Below are 15,824 nucleotides of genomic sequence, written 5' to 3'. Positions count from 1 at the left end.
GGAGGATAGCAGCCCGTTTGAACGCTGCTGTGAACGAGCGCCGAAAGTTCTTGGCACTCATGACAGGCGCGACGATTCAGCACAACAGCAGAAGTGACAGATGCGCGCGGCCGTCGAAAACAATCGTATCTCAAAGAAAAGCGCTTCCGCCAACTACCAATACCCCCCAAACGGCGGCTCTTCCATGATCGATGCTCCCACAAGAGCCGTGCGCTCGTGGTGCGCGCAATCAAAATGTATGCAATACGGTAAATTAATACTCTACGCTTCTACCGTAACCATGGAAACGTAGGTGCAAAGTTGTAACCACTCCGTAGCGCCCCTGATTTCTCGTTTCTCTTGCCGCTACTAGCGGTACACGGTTCGGTTTCGATTCTAAGTCGACCCCCCAACATTGGATTGTCAAATTTGAAAAAATGGGTCGACCTACAATCGTGTAAATACGGTATATAGCCGGTAAAATACGGCTACCTAAGCGACGTATCCTGGGAGTTATTCTGTAAGTCTCCACCTAGTGGACATGCCCATTTCGTCTGTTGCTGAAGCTCTGATTGGCTGGGCTGGGTTACGCGCCAGCAGGATACAGGCAAACCCAGCTAATCCGCACTTCAGTGGCAGATGAAATGGACATGTACACTACGTGGACACTTACAGAATACCCCTCCTGCTGCACTACGCAAGTCCTCATGTTTTATGTCTATACTATGCCCGCGGGGGTACAAGTTTACCGTACTTGTGATCCTATTTTATGTTTAACTGGGCGCTATTGACATTTTGAAATATTGTAACTGTATTAGAAAAATATTTGGCCACAATGGCAACACGATATGAAAGCTTCCAGGCCAGCAAGGGCTTCGGCAAAGGTAGCCGGTGGGCGCAAGCCTTCGTTCTCGCCGCCGTCTTCAGGCGCCTGGTTCGCCTCCGCTACGATCTTAGCGAGTCGTAGCGCCCTGCGCCACGCGCGCGGCGTCCGCCTGTTTTCGCTGCTTAGTAGTTTGCATTGAAGCGAGGGGCGAGGTAGCGCAAAGGTCAATTCGCTCGCCGCTGCTGCCGCGCTTCATCCCTTCGGGCGAACGAGCAATGCAGAGAAGTCGCGGAGGAGGGGGGGGGGGGGGGGGATTGAGCACTGGAGAGAAGCCGCGCGGCGGCTGTCTGCCACTTAGCGCTTCGTAAGCTCATGAGAGCGGCCTTTTTGCACACCTGAATAATTAATTTTTCACTGCAGAACGTATCATACGACCGCAGTTTGCCGCAATGCTGAACGTATAATCGTATTTTCCGGGCACGTATTAACCGGAACGTATTAACACATTCCTCTATGGGGTTATGTTTGTTTTTCGCGATTGCGAATGTAGGAGCCGGGAAATCGTATTAAGCGGGAACGCATCAGCGAGGTTCTACTGTACTTGTGTGGAACCAAATGACGTTTTTCTCAAATGTTCACAGCGCATCAACAACATGAGCAACAGGAACACTCTACCCGACATATTGGCCTGCCAACAAAAGCTTGCTAATTGCATAAGACTTTCAGAAACAGGGGCACACTGACTGAATAAAACAAATCCAGGCTTACAGATAGTTTTCTGTAAACTATTTCTTGCATCTTGCATAAAGATTTCCTTTGAAGGATTCAGATTTACCTGCCAGATGATTTGTAAATAACCGATTACATATAGTTAATTACATCTTTTGATAGTTTTGCAATAATCCTCTTGCTTTTTTATTTGGTAATGCCTCACAGTAATTCATAACTTATTTTCAGTTACCAATTGCATGTAACCAAGTATTTTATCGACGAGAGCTGTAACAGACAAGCAGCTTCGAGTGTTTAAATTTGGCAGGAACTACATACAGTAGAACACCTGTGGTCGTGCCAAGCAGCAGCCTCGCAATTACACATGTACAGACAAGCAGACCAGGGAACTCAATAGTTGTTTGCTTATCTTAATGCTCCGCAAGATGTTGGCCAATGAATGAAAGCGGCATTGCTATAGCTTGTTAGTGATGGCCGCTTCTGAAGTTGATGCCAGGAAATCACCTACAGACTATTTTTTCAGCTTTTCCTTGGCCCTAGGGAGCACCTTCTCAGACTAAGGAAGATGACCGACAAGAATGTTTAAAAGCAACTGTTAGTTGGGTCATTCGCAGTTGAACAGTATTATATGGCAGCTCCAACTATCATTGACATCAGAATGGCAGTTGAGTTCAACTGAGATAGACGACCTAGTTGAAGCAAGTCAACTGGCAAGATGGCTGCCTCCAGTGGTGTGAGTGTGGACAGCGTGACATCGCAAGTTGCTTCTGCTGTACCTGCCAAGCGGTTTTTGGCGCAACATCAATGACTGACATATTTATCGGCATTTGGGAGGACCACATAAGTGAGCTGTGCTTGGCGAAGCGTAGTGCTCACGTGTATGCGTGGTCACATGCCAAGCGAACCTTAAGGGATCGCCGGTGGCTTTATCTCTGGGCATGGAGTCACACCAACCAGGGGCTGTACTGAACGACTTCACCAACACACGTGCACAAGACAGCGTACCAAGCACATCACAAAAACTAGCATCTACATTGCTATCACATGTAATTCCAAGTAGACTGCTGTTAGTTGAATGGCTGTTTCAGTGTCAACTGCTGTTAAACTCATAGGTAGTTGAAACTTCCCATGTAACAGGAGTATTAGTTTTGCCTACCCTGGGTGACCAGGTCAACAGAGTCAAGGATGATGGCTGCAAGTGTAACCACGAAAGTGTCGTCTACTGCAACCAACTCCCAATTTTCGACCCGCATCGGTTGATACGAATAAACGCCGCCCCACCGACGGCCGCGAAAGAGAACAGCGCACAGTCACGCGTGTTTTCCCTTTCTCTTTTGGTGCAGAGGCGCGGACGCGGCGCCGGACAGTGCGGAAGCCGCGACTGGGCGCGAAGAGTTTGAAGCGGTGGCACTTTTGTTGCTTTTGTGCTTTTCTTTTTGTCTCTTCGCTCGCTGCGGCGGCCGCGAAGGTTCGTGTGGTCTATCGCTTCAACGGAAATTGAGCGGCGTAAGCACAGCGCATGCAAAGGTCAGAGCCGTGTGGAGATCGCTTTCAAATACGGTGCGCGCGACAACACCGACAACTGACACAGGCGCAAAGTACAAGAACGCATTTGTTGGCATAGTAGAAGCTGCCCCCCCCCCCCCCCCCACTCCCTCCCGCGCTACCTTCCCGCTTTGCTCCTTTCACGTGGGGAGATTGCGTCGCCAGTTACCCTTGCGCTCGGTTGCAAGATACGCATTTGGCGCCGCAGCACAGCGTCGCCCCCCCCCCCCCCCTCCTCCTCCCATACCCCTAAGGCCTTTCGCGCAATGGAAGTCACGTTTGCTCTCCGCTGTGCATTCGCTGTCCGTGAAGGCGCGCTTCCCCCGCGCGCTTTCACTCGCACATACGGCGCGCGGTGACGACTTTATTGCCCTTGGACTCGTGCTCCACGTCTCATGCTCCTCCTCCGCATCGCCCTCGTTGATCTCGTCTCCCATCGGTGGGCGCACCTCGTACTCGCTACCGCCCTTGTCAGCGAGATTTTCCCGCGGAAGCCGCAATTTCGTCTCACGCAGCTGCACTGTAAGCGGTATGCGTATACATGGGATGGGCGTATATATGGGAGGGTAAACGGGAGTCGAAAAAGGCCGCGTTGTAGCCAGTTCTGTACTATAAACGGTTACGTTTAAGTGGTCTATACTGTAAATGCTTTTTATGTACGTGTGTCTGAGTGAGTTCACCTCTCGACTCTTTAATTTAGCTAGTTTTAATTGTGTTTCGATGATACGAATTTCGGCTAATATGAATTTTTTTGTGACCCCTTGAGATTCGCATCATCGGGATTCCACTGTATTCCACTTGACCCCCCCATTACAACAGTTTACCTTTCCTTACTTTAGTACTAGGATTTGAACTATTTGATTTGAAATTGTTCAATTAATATTACAGTTCAATTTTAACCTGAAAATCACTACTCACCCATCCCTAGTTAAAAGGTTTTGCAGTGCTCCTTATAACTTGGCTGCCTCCAGACATAACCCCATTACACCATTCTTCCCCTGAACACCAGTCACTGGCCCCGGATGAAGAAGAACCACATACATCATGTGTTAAAATTTCTGTGAATTGTACTAATAAAAAAAAAACGAAAAAAAAAAACCCCAATAAATTATGTGGTTTTATGTGCCAAAACTACAATCTGAATATGAAGCACGCCGTAGTGGGGGGCGCCGGATACATTTTGACCACCTGTGGCTTTTTCACATGCACCTAAGTACACAAGCATGTTTTTCATTGCACCCCCCCCAATTGATATGCGGCCAGGATCAAAAACACCAGCTTAGCAGCGCGACAACATCGCCACTGGGCTACCAAAGCAGGAGGAATTGCACTGTTGTGTCCTTGTAGCTGCACAAGTATACGTTTCCTTACCAAATCTGTGAGCAAGGCGTTGAAATGCTGAACAGCCTCATCGTGCTTGTGCTGCTCTCGTTCCTTGTCACGCTCACGCAGGTGTGTGGACAGTGTCCGTTGTACCTCCTTTTCCCTCTCACGCAGGCTTGCTTCAATCCGCTCCTGCTTCTCTCGTTCACGTGTGCTCTCATCTTCACCCTCATGTCCATGCTGAAAAGGAAGGGATACACATGGAATATATAGCTGCGAAAGGTCCCATTAAACACATGGCTGCAAAACGTATACAGTAAGACCCCATTTATATTGCCCTTGTTATTTAAATGGACAACTCTAATTATGGAAAATCTTTGCGGGAACCAAACATCAAAGCATTTGCACCTTGCTAATATGGAAACTCCCAGTCCTGGCAATGAACAGGGCGGAAATGCACAAAGTCCCTACAAGCCCATATATTTTTGTCTCATTTATATGAACAGAACTTCCCTTAAATGAAAGGACACAAAATCCCTGCACACACTGGCAGCAAAACATGCATTGTCAGCATGACTGCACTGGCCAGTGAGGCTCCACTGCCACAGCAACCTCATGACAGCTTTGGTGTTGATATGTTCTTTCAAGCGCACATGCTTTCTTAGGCCAAAACTGGGCCCTTCTCATCCTTCAGCTGTTATGCTGGCATCTGGTGCACAAGGAAGCCAAACAAACTTTTTATCTCATGTGACTGCTTCATGAGCAAGCTGCAGCTGTCTGTAATGCACTTATGTTCAATCATAGTTGAACCTTGATACAACAAGCATGGATATAACGATGCATTCTACTGCATATGCTTGTAGCAAAGGTATTCTTTTGTTGGATGTGACTGTTATAACCAGGATGTTGAACCAAAAAGAAAAAAACATACCGGTTCAGTGCATTCTGATTTCGCTCCGGTTCAGTTCTGGTGCACAGAAATAAAAATTCAACACAGCTCACGAACCGGCTTGGCACAGTAAATTTTATTCTACCCTATGGCAACATGCTGCAGAATGCTATTGACTTGTACGCATGGCGCAAATGTCAGGAGGTACAAAAATTGCCTGCCTCGCACATGGTAAACAGAAATCGATATTTTTTTAATGTGAATATCCATTAACTTTATTCTTGTACAGCTACACAAGCCATACACATAAGGACCATCACCTTAGGCACTGTCTTTGCAAGAGTGTGCGGTACACGCTACGGTGCCTCGATGCATCGTCACTCTTTTCCACATTTTCTTTTATTCTTAACTATACCGAGTACGGGGAAAACAGTCAAAGTACAGTGGAATCTCGATGATACGATCATGGCTAATAGGAATTTCCGGATGATACGAATTTTTCTGTGGTCCCGGCCGAGCCCCATTACTTTGCAACGTGCTAGAGAACGGTTGTTACGAATCAATTTTTGACCCGCGTCGGTTGATACGAATAAATGCCGCCCACCGACGGCCGCGAAAGAGAACAGCGCGCAGTCACGCGCTTTCTCCCTTTCTCTTTTGGTGCGGAGGCACGGATGCGGCGTCGGACATCGCGGAGGCTGTGTCTGGGCGCGAAGAGTTTGTGATGACAGGTTCTTTTCTTTAATAATTCTGACGGTGCTCTGAGGCGGAGCCTCCGAGAACAAAATTGAGGACAAAACCGTTTGTTGGAAAACACACACAAACTTTTAATAAAACCAGAACGAGAATAAAAAACCATAAGATAAACACTCATGAGTTCCGATAGCACGGGCTTAAACATAAGCGCGATACACTTAAAAGGCTCTACTCGGTCCAGGGTCAATGATCTCAGGATGGCGACCGGCTGTTCATCAGCTTTTCAGGCTATTGCATCCCAAATGAGACGAACCGCGCGTCTCTTCTTCGTTCGGGATGACAGCACCGGAGCTGCTTTGCTGCGACTTGGGAGATGTATAGCTATGGGCCTCTGATTGATCTGATCACGGTACACAACTAATTTGTTGGTCTCGCCCAGGACATCATTGACACTGGATTCATTATACGGTAACTGCATGCAGTGAGACCCAAATGCCTTAGGGCATGGGTTCTCAAAGTGGGTTCCGCGGAACCTACGGGTTCCGCAGGCCCCTGCTCGGGGTTCCGCGAGCCACTGATAAATTTTCCCTGGTCCCGCTCTCGACAAGTGTCTTAAACGGCGAACACGAGGTGCGCTTGATCGAAAGAACCTCCATTACCCATGCCCGAGTGTCAAAAAGCACATCACAGTGCGTAACAGCAACGCGCGAACTGCGCAATAAATACGCAAGCAGCTTTTAGCCACCCAACCTCTGAGAACGGGCAGCGCGCCTAAGCTTTCCCACTTGAATCTCGGAGGCCGTAGCTTACCACCATGCTCGTTTCTCCTATTTGTAGATAGGGTCGGTGCCGATAGTGTGCGCACTGACGTATACGTTAGAGGGAAAAAAAAAAAAAAATGCGCGGAGCGCCGCAAATGCGCGCCGCAGAAGAGCAAGAACGGCGTAGCGTCCAACCGAAACGAATCGGCGTAGTCCGCATCGCCGTGGTCCTCAGCGGTGATCGTAAGCGGCACGTGACTGACAGCAACGCCGAAGCGCTTCGTGCCTAACCTTTAAAGCCTTTATTCTTGCGTTTATCGCCGCGCGCAACACCGCGTTGGCGGCTAGCCGCGTGCCTCCGTAGTGCGTAGTCGCTACCTCTAATCGCGTCGATAACTCACCGAAGTTTCGTCCGCCGCGGTTGCGGCAAATAGTAGTTTCGTTTTCACTCGATGCGCGCGTCGGCTACGTGCCTTCACAACTGCGCAGTCGTCTCCCATGGCAGCGTCGACAGCGACCGGCCGCAGTTTCGTCCGCACTTCTTGCAGCGAACGGTAGTTTCGTTTTGACTTTGTGCGTGCATCAGCCGCCTGCCTTTTGAACCGTAAAGTCGCCGTCCATGATCGTCGATAGCGGCCGCGGTTTCGTTCGCAGTGGTTGCGGCAAGCAGTAGTTTCGCTTTGATTCAGTGCAAAGCTGTCGAAGATAAAAAGCACCAGCTACTACATCACGATGGACGGACAATTTGTCGGCGAGCAGCTGAGTGGCGAAAAAATAATCGAGATGTGCGCCCGTTGGTGTGCAAAGCACGTCTCAGATGAAAACGCGCGCCGCGAAGGATGTCGCGAGGCCTTCGCCGCTGCTAGCGCTAATCAGTCATGAGATGAAGAGAATTTCAGCTTCCGCACTGGTCTTGTGCTAAATAGAAACAAGATTTGACGATTCATTGAGTAAATAGAAGCGTGATGACGTAGTGAAGTATTTGTTTATTGTTTTCTTGATACCCTCGATAACTCGACATTCGGTTAATTCGAGGGGGGGGGGGGGGGGTCCTTGGCACTTTATGGAGCTTAGCAGGGTTCCGTGGGATGACTGTATTTGAGAACCCCTGGTGTTCGGGTACGTTACAGTCATTCTGACCTATGGCTAAAACGCATACCCGGCATGTCAGTGAACACTAATGAGGAGTGATCTGCTTCCTCATTATCCATTGCAAAATGGGGAGTAGACGCATGGCCGTTTGCTCTCGGATTAGTTTCTGACATATCCACAGCGCATTTTCTAGCGTAAACCAACCATGATTTGTGGAACGCCTTCCCAAGCATGCAACCCCGCACCCCTTTCCTGAGCACGTTATCAGAACGTGCTGAAATGCCATGCGACATTTCTCTTACATGTCTTGTTTTTTTTTCTTTGAATCTCTTCTTTCTACCGAATACTTCGGTACTTGTGCTCACTGCACTTTGACCTATAGGGTGTTCAGGGACGCAGGCAGGCAAGCTCACCTTCTCTCGAGGTGAGTTATCTGGGTGGTCCTCGCACCTGACGAGGCCACTTGTCACTATTGCAAGGGGTACACCGGAAGAGTGGGTGAGCCCTTCATCGCTTGCCTTGCACTCTTCGAGGTCATTGGCTATGCGAACCTTTGCCCATTCCGTCGGGTTTTCTAGAGGTCTCTGTGCCTCTTCATTTGATATGCTTTTTGCTGCACTGTTCGCAAGTGTACCTCCTTGCTGGTCTTGTCCTCTTCGAGGTCATTGCCCATGTACACCGCTGCCCAGTCCGTCGGGCTTTCTATAAGCATTTGTGCCTTTATATCCAATGCGCTTTTAATAGCCCAGATGTGCATGTGTGCCTCGATTTCATCTGACGCTGCCTGCTGCCTGCTCCCTGAGTTATCCTTGGCCTCCTTGAGGTTAATTTCAGGATCTAGGCTGGATCATGACTGGGGGATGTACAATCGAGGTTCCACAGTACAGTAGAACACCTGTGGTCGTGCCAAGCAGCAGCCTCACAATTACGCATGTACAGACAGGCAGACCTGGGCAGTCAATATTCGTTTGCTTATCTTAATGCTCTGCCAGATGTTGGCCAATGAATGTAAATGGCGTTGCTATAGCTCGATAGTGATGGCTGCTTCGGAAGTTGATGCCTGAAAATTCCCTACAGACTATTCTTCCAGCTTTTCCTTGTACCTAGGGAGCACCTTCTCCTAAGGAAGATGACCGACAAGAATTTTCAAAAGCAACTGTTAGTTACTATAAATGTGTGAAGGGTTGCAGAGTACAGAGAAAGAACCAGACCAGTTATTTCTATGTAATGTATTAGCGCAATGTTAATCAAAGTTGGAAGAAAATAGCGTAGAAGTAATGAATTACTTTAGTAATTCCTCAATTACTATTGTGGAGCTGTAACTGGTCACTGTGATCAATTATATTTTCAAATGAAGTAATTATAATCAGTCACAATTTTTCTGTAACATGAACAAGTCTGCCTGTCAAGTTTTTCACAGCAAAACTTCGTAAGGGTGCTTGCTCTTTATACTATCACTAGCATGAAAGAGAGGTACCAAGACATCATGAGGATAGTCTTGCTGCAGCCTCCCTAGTTCCAACATATGTAGGTCCAGCAAAAGTCACTTCATGAGCTGTCCATGCAGTTGGCATTAAAAAAAATTTTAAATAAAAAAAAAAAGGACGCAGCCTTCTTCGAAGGACAAAGTATTGATAGCGACAGCAGTGATGTGATTGGCCGAGGCCAATCTGGAGCAGCTTCTTCGAGCAACCAGAAGTGCGCTTTGGAGCAGAAAAGCGAGCTTTTGGAGCATCTCAATGCTTATTCCAAATGAAAAAATTGCCTTCGAGAGAAGCAAGAGAGCTTACAGAAGGCAGAAGCCCAATTTAATGGGAAATAAGCACATTTTTACCAAGAATCATTAAGCTCAACATAAAAAGTTATGGCGCTAAAACATGCAACTCCCATGCATGATGACGAAGTAATGACGACGGCGGTGTGATGATAATGGCATCATGGCAATGGAATGACAACTGTATGAAGAGGATGGTGTAACGAAAATTAGATGACGAAGGTGGGATGACGATAATACAACCACTACAGCGTCACGATGATAGTATGACCACAAACCACTCTAATCTCTGCTTTAGCTTTCCAGTTTGCAGGAGGCTGGGCGATAAAATGGCGGGAACTGTAGAAGTGCACATGGAGTTGCGAATTTGGGGAACTCGACTCTGGAAGAGCTTTAGGAGTGTGCAATGCTCGCTTGCTAAGCTACACCAGCAGAAAACAGCAAAATGGCAGCAGTGCAAGGAAGAGAAACAAGCTCAGTAGCATGTGCAACGAGTTGCCCTGCTTAGCAAATTTTTCAGCTGTCATGTACCCACTTGACGAAACCACAGGAAAGTCACATCGCAAAAAGGCTTTGCTGTAACAGCAGAACGCTTTTCCATAAGCGTTATTAAGAAAGTTGTGCGCTCTCACCTCCTAAGCGCCATTTCAGCAATGGCCGGAGCCAGCACATTCCAAGCACTTAGTAGCCCGACTCTTGCACCCATGTTTTACTTCCTCCATGTGCACACATGACGAGTGCGTGTGATAAATGATGTCGCTTGTTAGATAAGTCTGTTTTTTTAAAGTAGCAGAAAACACCTTTTGGAGCAGTTTTGGAGCACATTATCGAAAATGTAGCAGGATGTAGCAGGATTCACCCTTTGGAGCAGTTTGGAGCAGCAATCACATCTCTGGACAGCAAAGTATTACGCAACTACACAAAGGAAGACTCGTAGTTTTAATGGCTGTATAAATTACAGTAAACATTCACGTAGTAGCAAGAATGGTGTCATGTGCATTAGCAAGCATGATGTCATGCGCCAACAGGCAAACAGGCTGCGAACACATGCTTTCACAACGCTGGCGTGATGAAGAGCGCAAACAGAGGGGAACGAACGATTTTGCTGCTTCTCACTTCAATGAGCCTCCAAAACTTGAAATTTCGCGACCCCAAGCAATAGACGTGCGGGTAGGCAGCACACATGCGGCCACCAGCCATCTCGGCTTGCCCAATCTTTGTACCCGCTGCATATTACCTCCATGATAGGACGTGTGGATCCCATATGTGCTCGGCTGCAAAGACAGCATGCCATACACAGCCACCCTCCCTTGTGCACGGTTTATCACGTGACCTCCAATGCTAGAAGTGTGGGAAGACGGAAGACGGCCTTTGTACCCAAGGGGGGGGAGATTACCTCCGAAGATAGGGCACAGGTGGCAGACAGATGGGCTAGACAAGGAAATGCCTGCTCACCTCCCTTTATCACGTGACCTCCAACAATGGACGCACATCAAGCCACCATCCTTCTCAGTGGCTCATTCTCGCACACTTCCCCTCGCACCCATAGCATATGGTGAGGGGCACGATAGTATTTTATCGCACTTTGGATTTTTATGGAACCTCATGGTGACGACGAAAATTTGCCTGGAGTGTCCATAAAATTGCTATCGCAATAAAACAATAAAAAATGTCTTTTCTCTTGATTTCTTAAGCCTGCCCAATTTCTGAAATTCCAGCTAGTTGGCTATTCATGATTGTCAAATACCAGCGCTTAAAAAACAAGGAACGAACGTAAAAAGACATACACAGCACTGTGTAGGTCTCTTTACATTCGTCCCTTGTTTTTTAAGTGTGGGTATTTGACGATCTGCCCAATTATTCAAACTGTTATGCAGTAAGCTTAAGAAATGTGATCAGTAAATGACTCACAGGTGCGGTCAGCTTGGAGACATACTCCTTGAACCACTCCTCACGCTGGGAGCTGCTTTCCACTGCTCGGTATCGAGCATCTTCCGCCATGCTTTTCTTCACATCACCCCAACGGGAGTGTTTGTCCAAGTTTTTCTGTTCTTTAAGCAGGTCCAGAAAATCTTTTTTCATCTACATGAAGAAAAAAGAAAAAAAGTACACAAGGTAAGCACTGAAATCAAAATGGCTCTTTCGCAATATGAAAAGGAAAAAAAAAAAGTGGCTCTTAATAAAGAGGCACCGTCATAAAGCTGAAGGCACAGCTTGCATCTATCTGCGAGAAACAGGTGCCACACAAGAGTTCAGTCAAAATGAAAATATCTTTGTAAATAGTGTTGCAAACTGGTGTGAAGCAAGCTGGGAAAACTGCTACATTGCATGCTCTCCATGCCTGTGCTGGAGCTAGTGTGTGGAAGCCTCACACTTTGCAATCAACAGCTGACAAGCACCTGCAGAAAACTGTACTCGTCCACACATTGGAGCAATATGCTATATGATTACAGAATGCAGAGATGCCATCCTGAAGGAACATAACCAGCCAAATGTGGCTAGCACATTAAACTTGCATTTTCAGTGCAAGAAACTATCATGAATGGTTAAATGTTGTGCAAAATGTTGTGCCTTAAAGGCATTCAATGAAAAGGAGGCTGTCCTTTTTTTTATGATATTGAGGAACAGAAAACAAAGCAAACTCAAATACCACATGTTAAGCAAAAATCACACATTGAAACGTTACCAAGGGCTATGCCCTGTTTTCATAAGACTGCTTATGTTCCTTCTTTTAATGCTGGCAAATAATGTGCCAACACATTCACCCTCAAGGATGGGAATCAGATATGCCAGTGCAGTCTGGGCAACAAACATCACTGCAAGACCTCAGCGCTACTCAGCAATCTCCAGTTTGCTTTTTAATGCATCAAACGCTGCTTTACAGCACATAAGAATGCTGCCCAGTGAACTAACTGTGGTTCATTTAAATGAAATGCACTCGTTTGTTGGGGAGCAATCTACATGTATCTGTTTCCTGCTAGCATTGCAATTTTCAAGAAATGTCCAAGCCTAAAAACCTACGTTCAAGGGGATGACGCTGGTCTTTGAAAGCTTAATGACATTGCTTACGCATGCTTATTTACACTTGTTGCAAAAGCAGAGGGAGCTAACAAATTCAGTAGTTATAGTTTGTTTTTCAAACCTTTCTTGGGTATATGAAGGCGCCGGTACCCAATATCTCAAACACACCTGATGCTATCCCAACTAGAAGTAAGGTTTGTTGATACATAATTACAGCATAAAAGAAAGCCTAACTATTGTCTGAAAAAGGTCCTAGCACATTTACACATTAACTTCTACGGAAGGAAAAAATATGAGCCAGAAAAGGTTGCATTACATCTGGTACTGCCCTATAGGCAGTTCATTAAGTAGGGGTGTCCAAATATTCCAAATTTCAAATACGAATAGAATATTCTCGGCTTTTGATTAGGATTCGATTAAAAAATTTGCCATTCAAAATTTCTGAATGGTGGAATTTGCCATTGAAAATTTTCGAATGGAAGTGAGGACTGCAGGAGAGTTGCCGTTGCTGCGCAGGGGCACTAGTTTTCTGAGCAAATGCATGCAACCTTTGCTCAATATTTTCTAGCCATTAAGTTCAGAATGGCTTGCTTTTAGGCAGCTTAAATACGAACTTGTTGTTTCAATGTATTATTAGGCCAGTCTTACCATGTTTGCACCTCATTAAAACTATGGGTGGCGCTGTAGTACCACATTTCTATACTTCAAAATACAACACAGTATGCGCATCTGCTGATGTGCTGTTGCCTCGTTTCATTACCGATATTGCTATGGCACTTCTACTATTAAAGGCCGTTGTTACTCATTTACAAGCTCTTCAGTCGTTCAGACATCTAATTGCAAACGGTACTACATCAAATATGGTATCTAAGCCTGTTCTTGCACCAAATTACACTTGGTTTAGAACGGAGAAAATATTTCATATTTGATTTGATATTTGGAAGTAGTTTTCCTCGCATATTTATACTCCATTCGATTAGGAAATTTCACTATTTAAACACCCCTAGTCATAACTTAATGAATCCCCCCCCCCCCCTTTATATGCCACAAAAGTCGGAACTTTCAATGACGTTTGCAAGCAAATGGGCCGCATCCATTTGTGATAAGGCAATTTTTATTGAATAGCGGGACACCCACAAATGCACCGATTAAAACCAATTTTTCTCAGTCCTTTCTGCACTAATAATTTCCTGAGCACAGAATGGTGGTCCTTGGCTGTGGCATGTTTGTATGTCGAGCTACAGACAAGATATTTATCTGCTCTGAACATAGATCTGAGTGTTCATGAAGCAAGCTGAGAAATATTTTTTGTATACAAACAGTACAAAAGGAAGGCTTGGACCATTAACAACATGCTCCTCAGTCTATACAAAAATCCCCCTTTTTTTTGTTCACTGGGCATATTTTCATGCACTGCAGCATAGCCTATCATAGAAAAAACAAGCTATCAGGTCCTGAAAACAAATATGCTATACACAATCTCAATTCTGTTATGAGGTCCACTGTTGCTGCTGCTGCAACATGATTACATGCTGTTATAAGAGAGAAAAAACAAAACTGTACAAAAACAAGCCACAAGCACAGTGGTGCAAATTTCAGAGATGAAGTACACAATATGGCTGCAGTATAATAAGCATAGTGTCAACACTGTCACGATGGATCACATTATTTTATAGATGTCACAAGTATCAGTGTTCTGAAACACAAAACAGTTTAATATGTCTGCAAAGTGTCTCTATAGTACGAGCTGAAAGAAAAGTTGAGTTATAACACCAGTGAGGAGCTACAAGCAGGCCCCTCAGCAGAAGCACCAAAGTGTAAGCCTTCAGCATCTGGCTGGCTAATGAATAAAGCATACATAGAGATAAGCTTTATAAATGCAGTTATATAGTTATATCTAGCACTTCTATTCACTAACACTTGCAAGAAACATCAAGTACAAAACAATTCTGACCTTAATCTATGCTACTAACAGACATGATGCACTCTCGTAGCACTCGTAAAAAAATGACATTTCAGCAAGGACAATTTGATGAGCAGCATGCTTCTACAAGCCAGCCAGCAACAAGCCAGCTTTGTTATGCAACTGTCAATAGCATACTGCCATTTTTTTTTCTTCCCCACATAATCTGAAAAGCCCTTTAAATGATAGGGACTTTGGTTACTGCCAACACCACAGAGAAGCAGGAGCAGTTTTCCTTACCATGTCTCCGGTTCATTCAGCACCTATTCAAAACAAATTGTATTAGCCAGCTCCAATCATAGCTTGGGCAGGCCAGCAATCTCCAAAGTTCCCCAGTAACAAATACACTACTATATATATATATATATATATATATATATATATATATATATATATATATATATATAAAATTAACAGAAAAACAGATCTCATTATTTACTAAACAGAAGTGATGTGAATCTGCTGGACCGAAATTTCAACACAAACTGCTGACAAATTTTCGCCATAGGGGTGTGCGAATATCTGAATTTCGATCACTATCTAGTCAAATTTAACTCAAGTACACCTAGCGTTCAACTCAAATATTTCACACTAACAAATGGTTAACTATGCAAGCATGGGCACCAGAGCTCCACATTTGGCGAGTTTTAAACCTCTTAAGTTACAGCACTATGGCACTGTTTAGTTTAATTGAATCAAACTTCCTTCTTTATGTTAAAACCTGCAGGACACACCACACTGTCAGAGCTGCAGTTTCATACAGCAAGTGAGCGCAGCGTTTCTAGTGAAATGCTAATCATACTCCGCTGTCACTAGTGAGCAAAAAGGTGACTTGATGGAAACAAGGCATTGCCAGACATGGCAGTTACTGATAATGCACGACAGGCAGACCCGTGGAACTGTATTAGGCCCAAATGTGTTTTGTGGCTAGGGTGTGGATTATCATGCATGATTTTGAAAAGCTAGTGTGCGTGCAGCAAGGCAAATCATCTTGATGATATAGATACAAGGCCACAGTGCACACTTCATGCCAAAGCAGAACTCAGCAACGTGATGAAAAAAAGCCAGGTGGCATGTGAACACATACAATTTGTCTTTTGAAACTTTATCTGTAGACATGTTTTATGTGCCACTCATATATTGTGCCTTCAAAATGAATAAGCTTTCACCCATTTTAATTAAACGCTATGCAAGCTACATACATATGGCTCTACATATATGTGGCT

The 15,824-nt window shown here is 45.4% G+C and overlaps 1 protein-coding gene across 1 annotated transcript in view; it reads right to left on the bottom strand.

The window, feature by feature from the left end:
* LOC119456018 (transcription elongation regulator 1-like) overlaps positions 1 to 15,824 on the bottom strand; it is a 113,080-nt gene that overhangs the window by 17,531 nt on the left and 79,725 nt on the right. Inside the window, exons 9-10 of the mRNA XM_037717613.2 lie at positions 11,526 to 11,696; positions 4,451 to 4,642 (exon numbers count right to left, since the gene is read on the bottom strand). Of these exons, the coding sequence (XP_037573541.2) occupies positions 4,451 to 4,642; positions 11,526 to 11,696 (363 nt within the window). The remainder of the gene's footprint in view (positions 1 to 4,450; positions 4,643 to 11,525; positions 11,697 to 15,824) is intronic.

The sequence above is a fragment of the Dermacentor silvarum genome, chromosome 1 (genome assembly GCF_013339745.2).
Source record: "Dermacentor silvarum isolate Dsil-2018 chromosome 1, BIME_Dsil_1.4, whole genome shotgun sequence".
NCBI classification, from domain to species: Eukaryota; Metazoa; Arthropoda; class Arachnida; order Ixodida; family Ixodidae; genus Dermacentor; species Dermacentor silvarum.
This window is presented reverse-complemented; position numbering and strand designations above follow the sequence as displayed.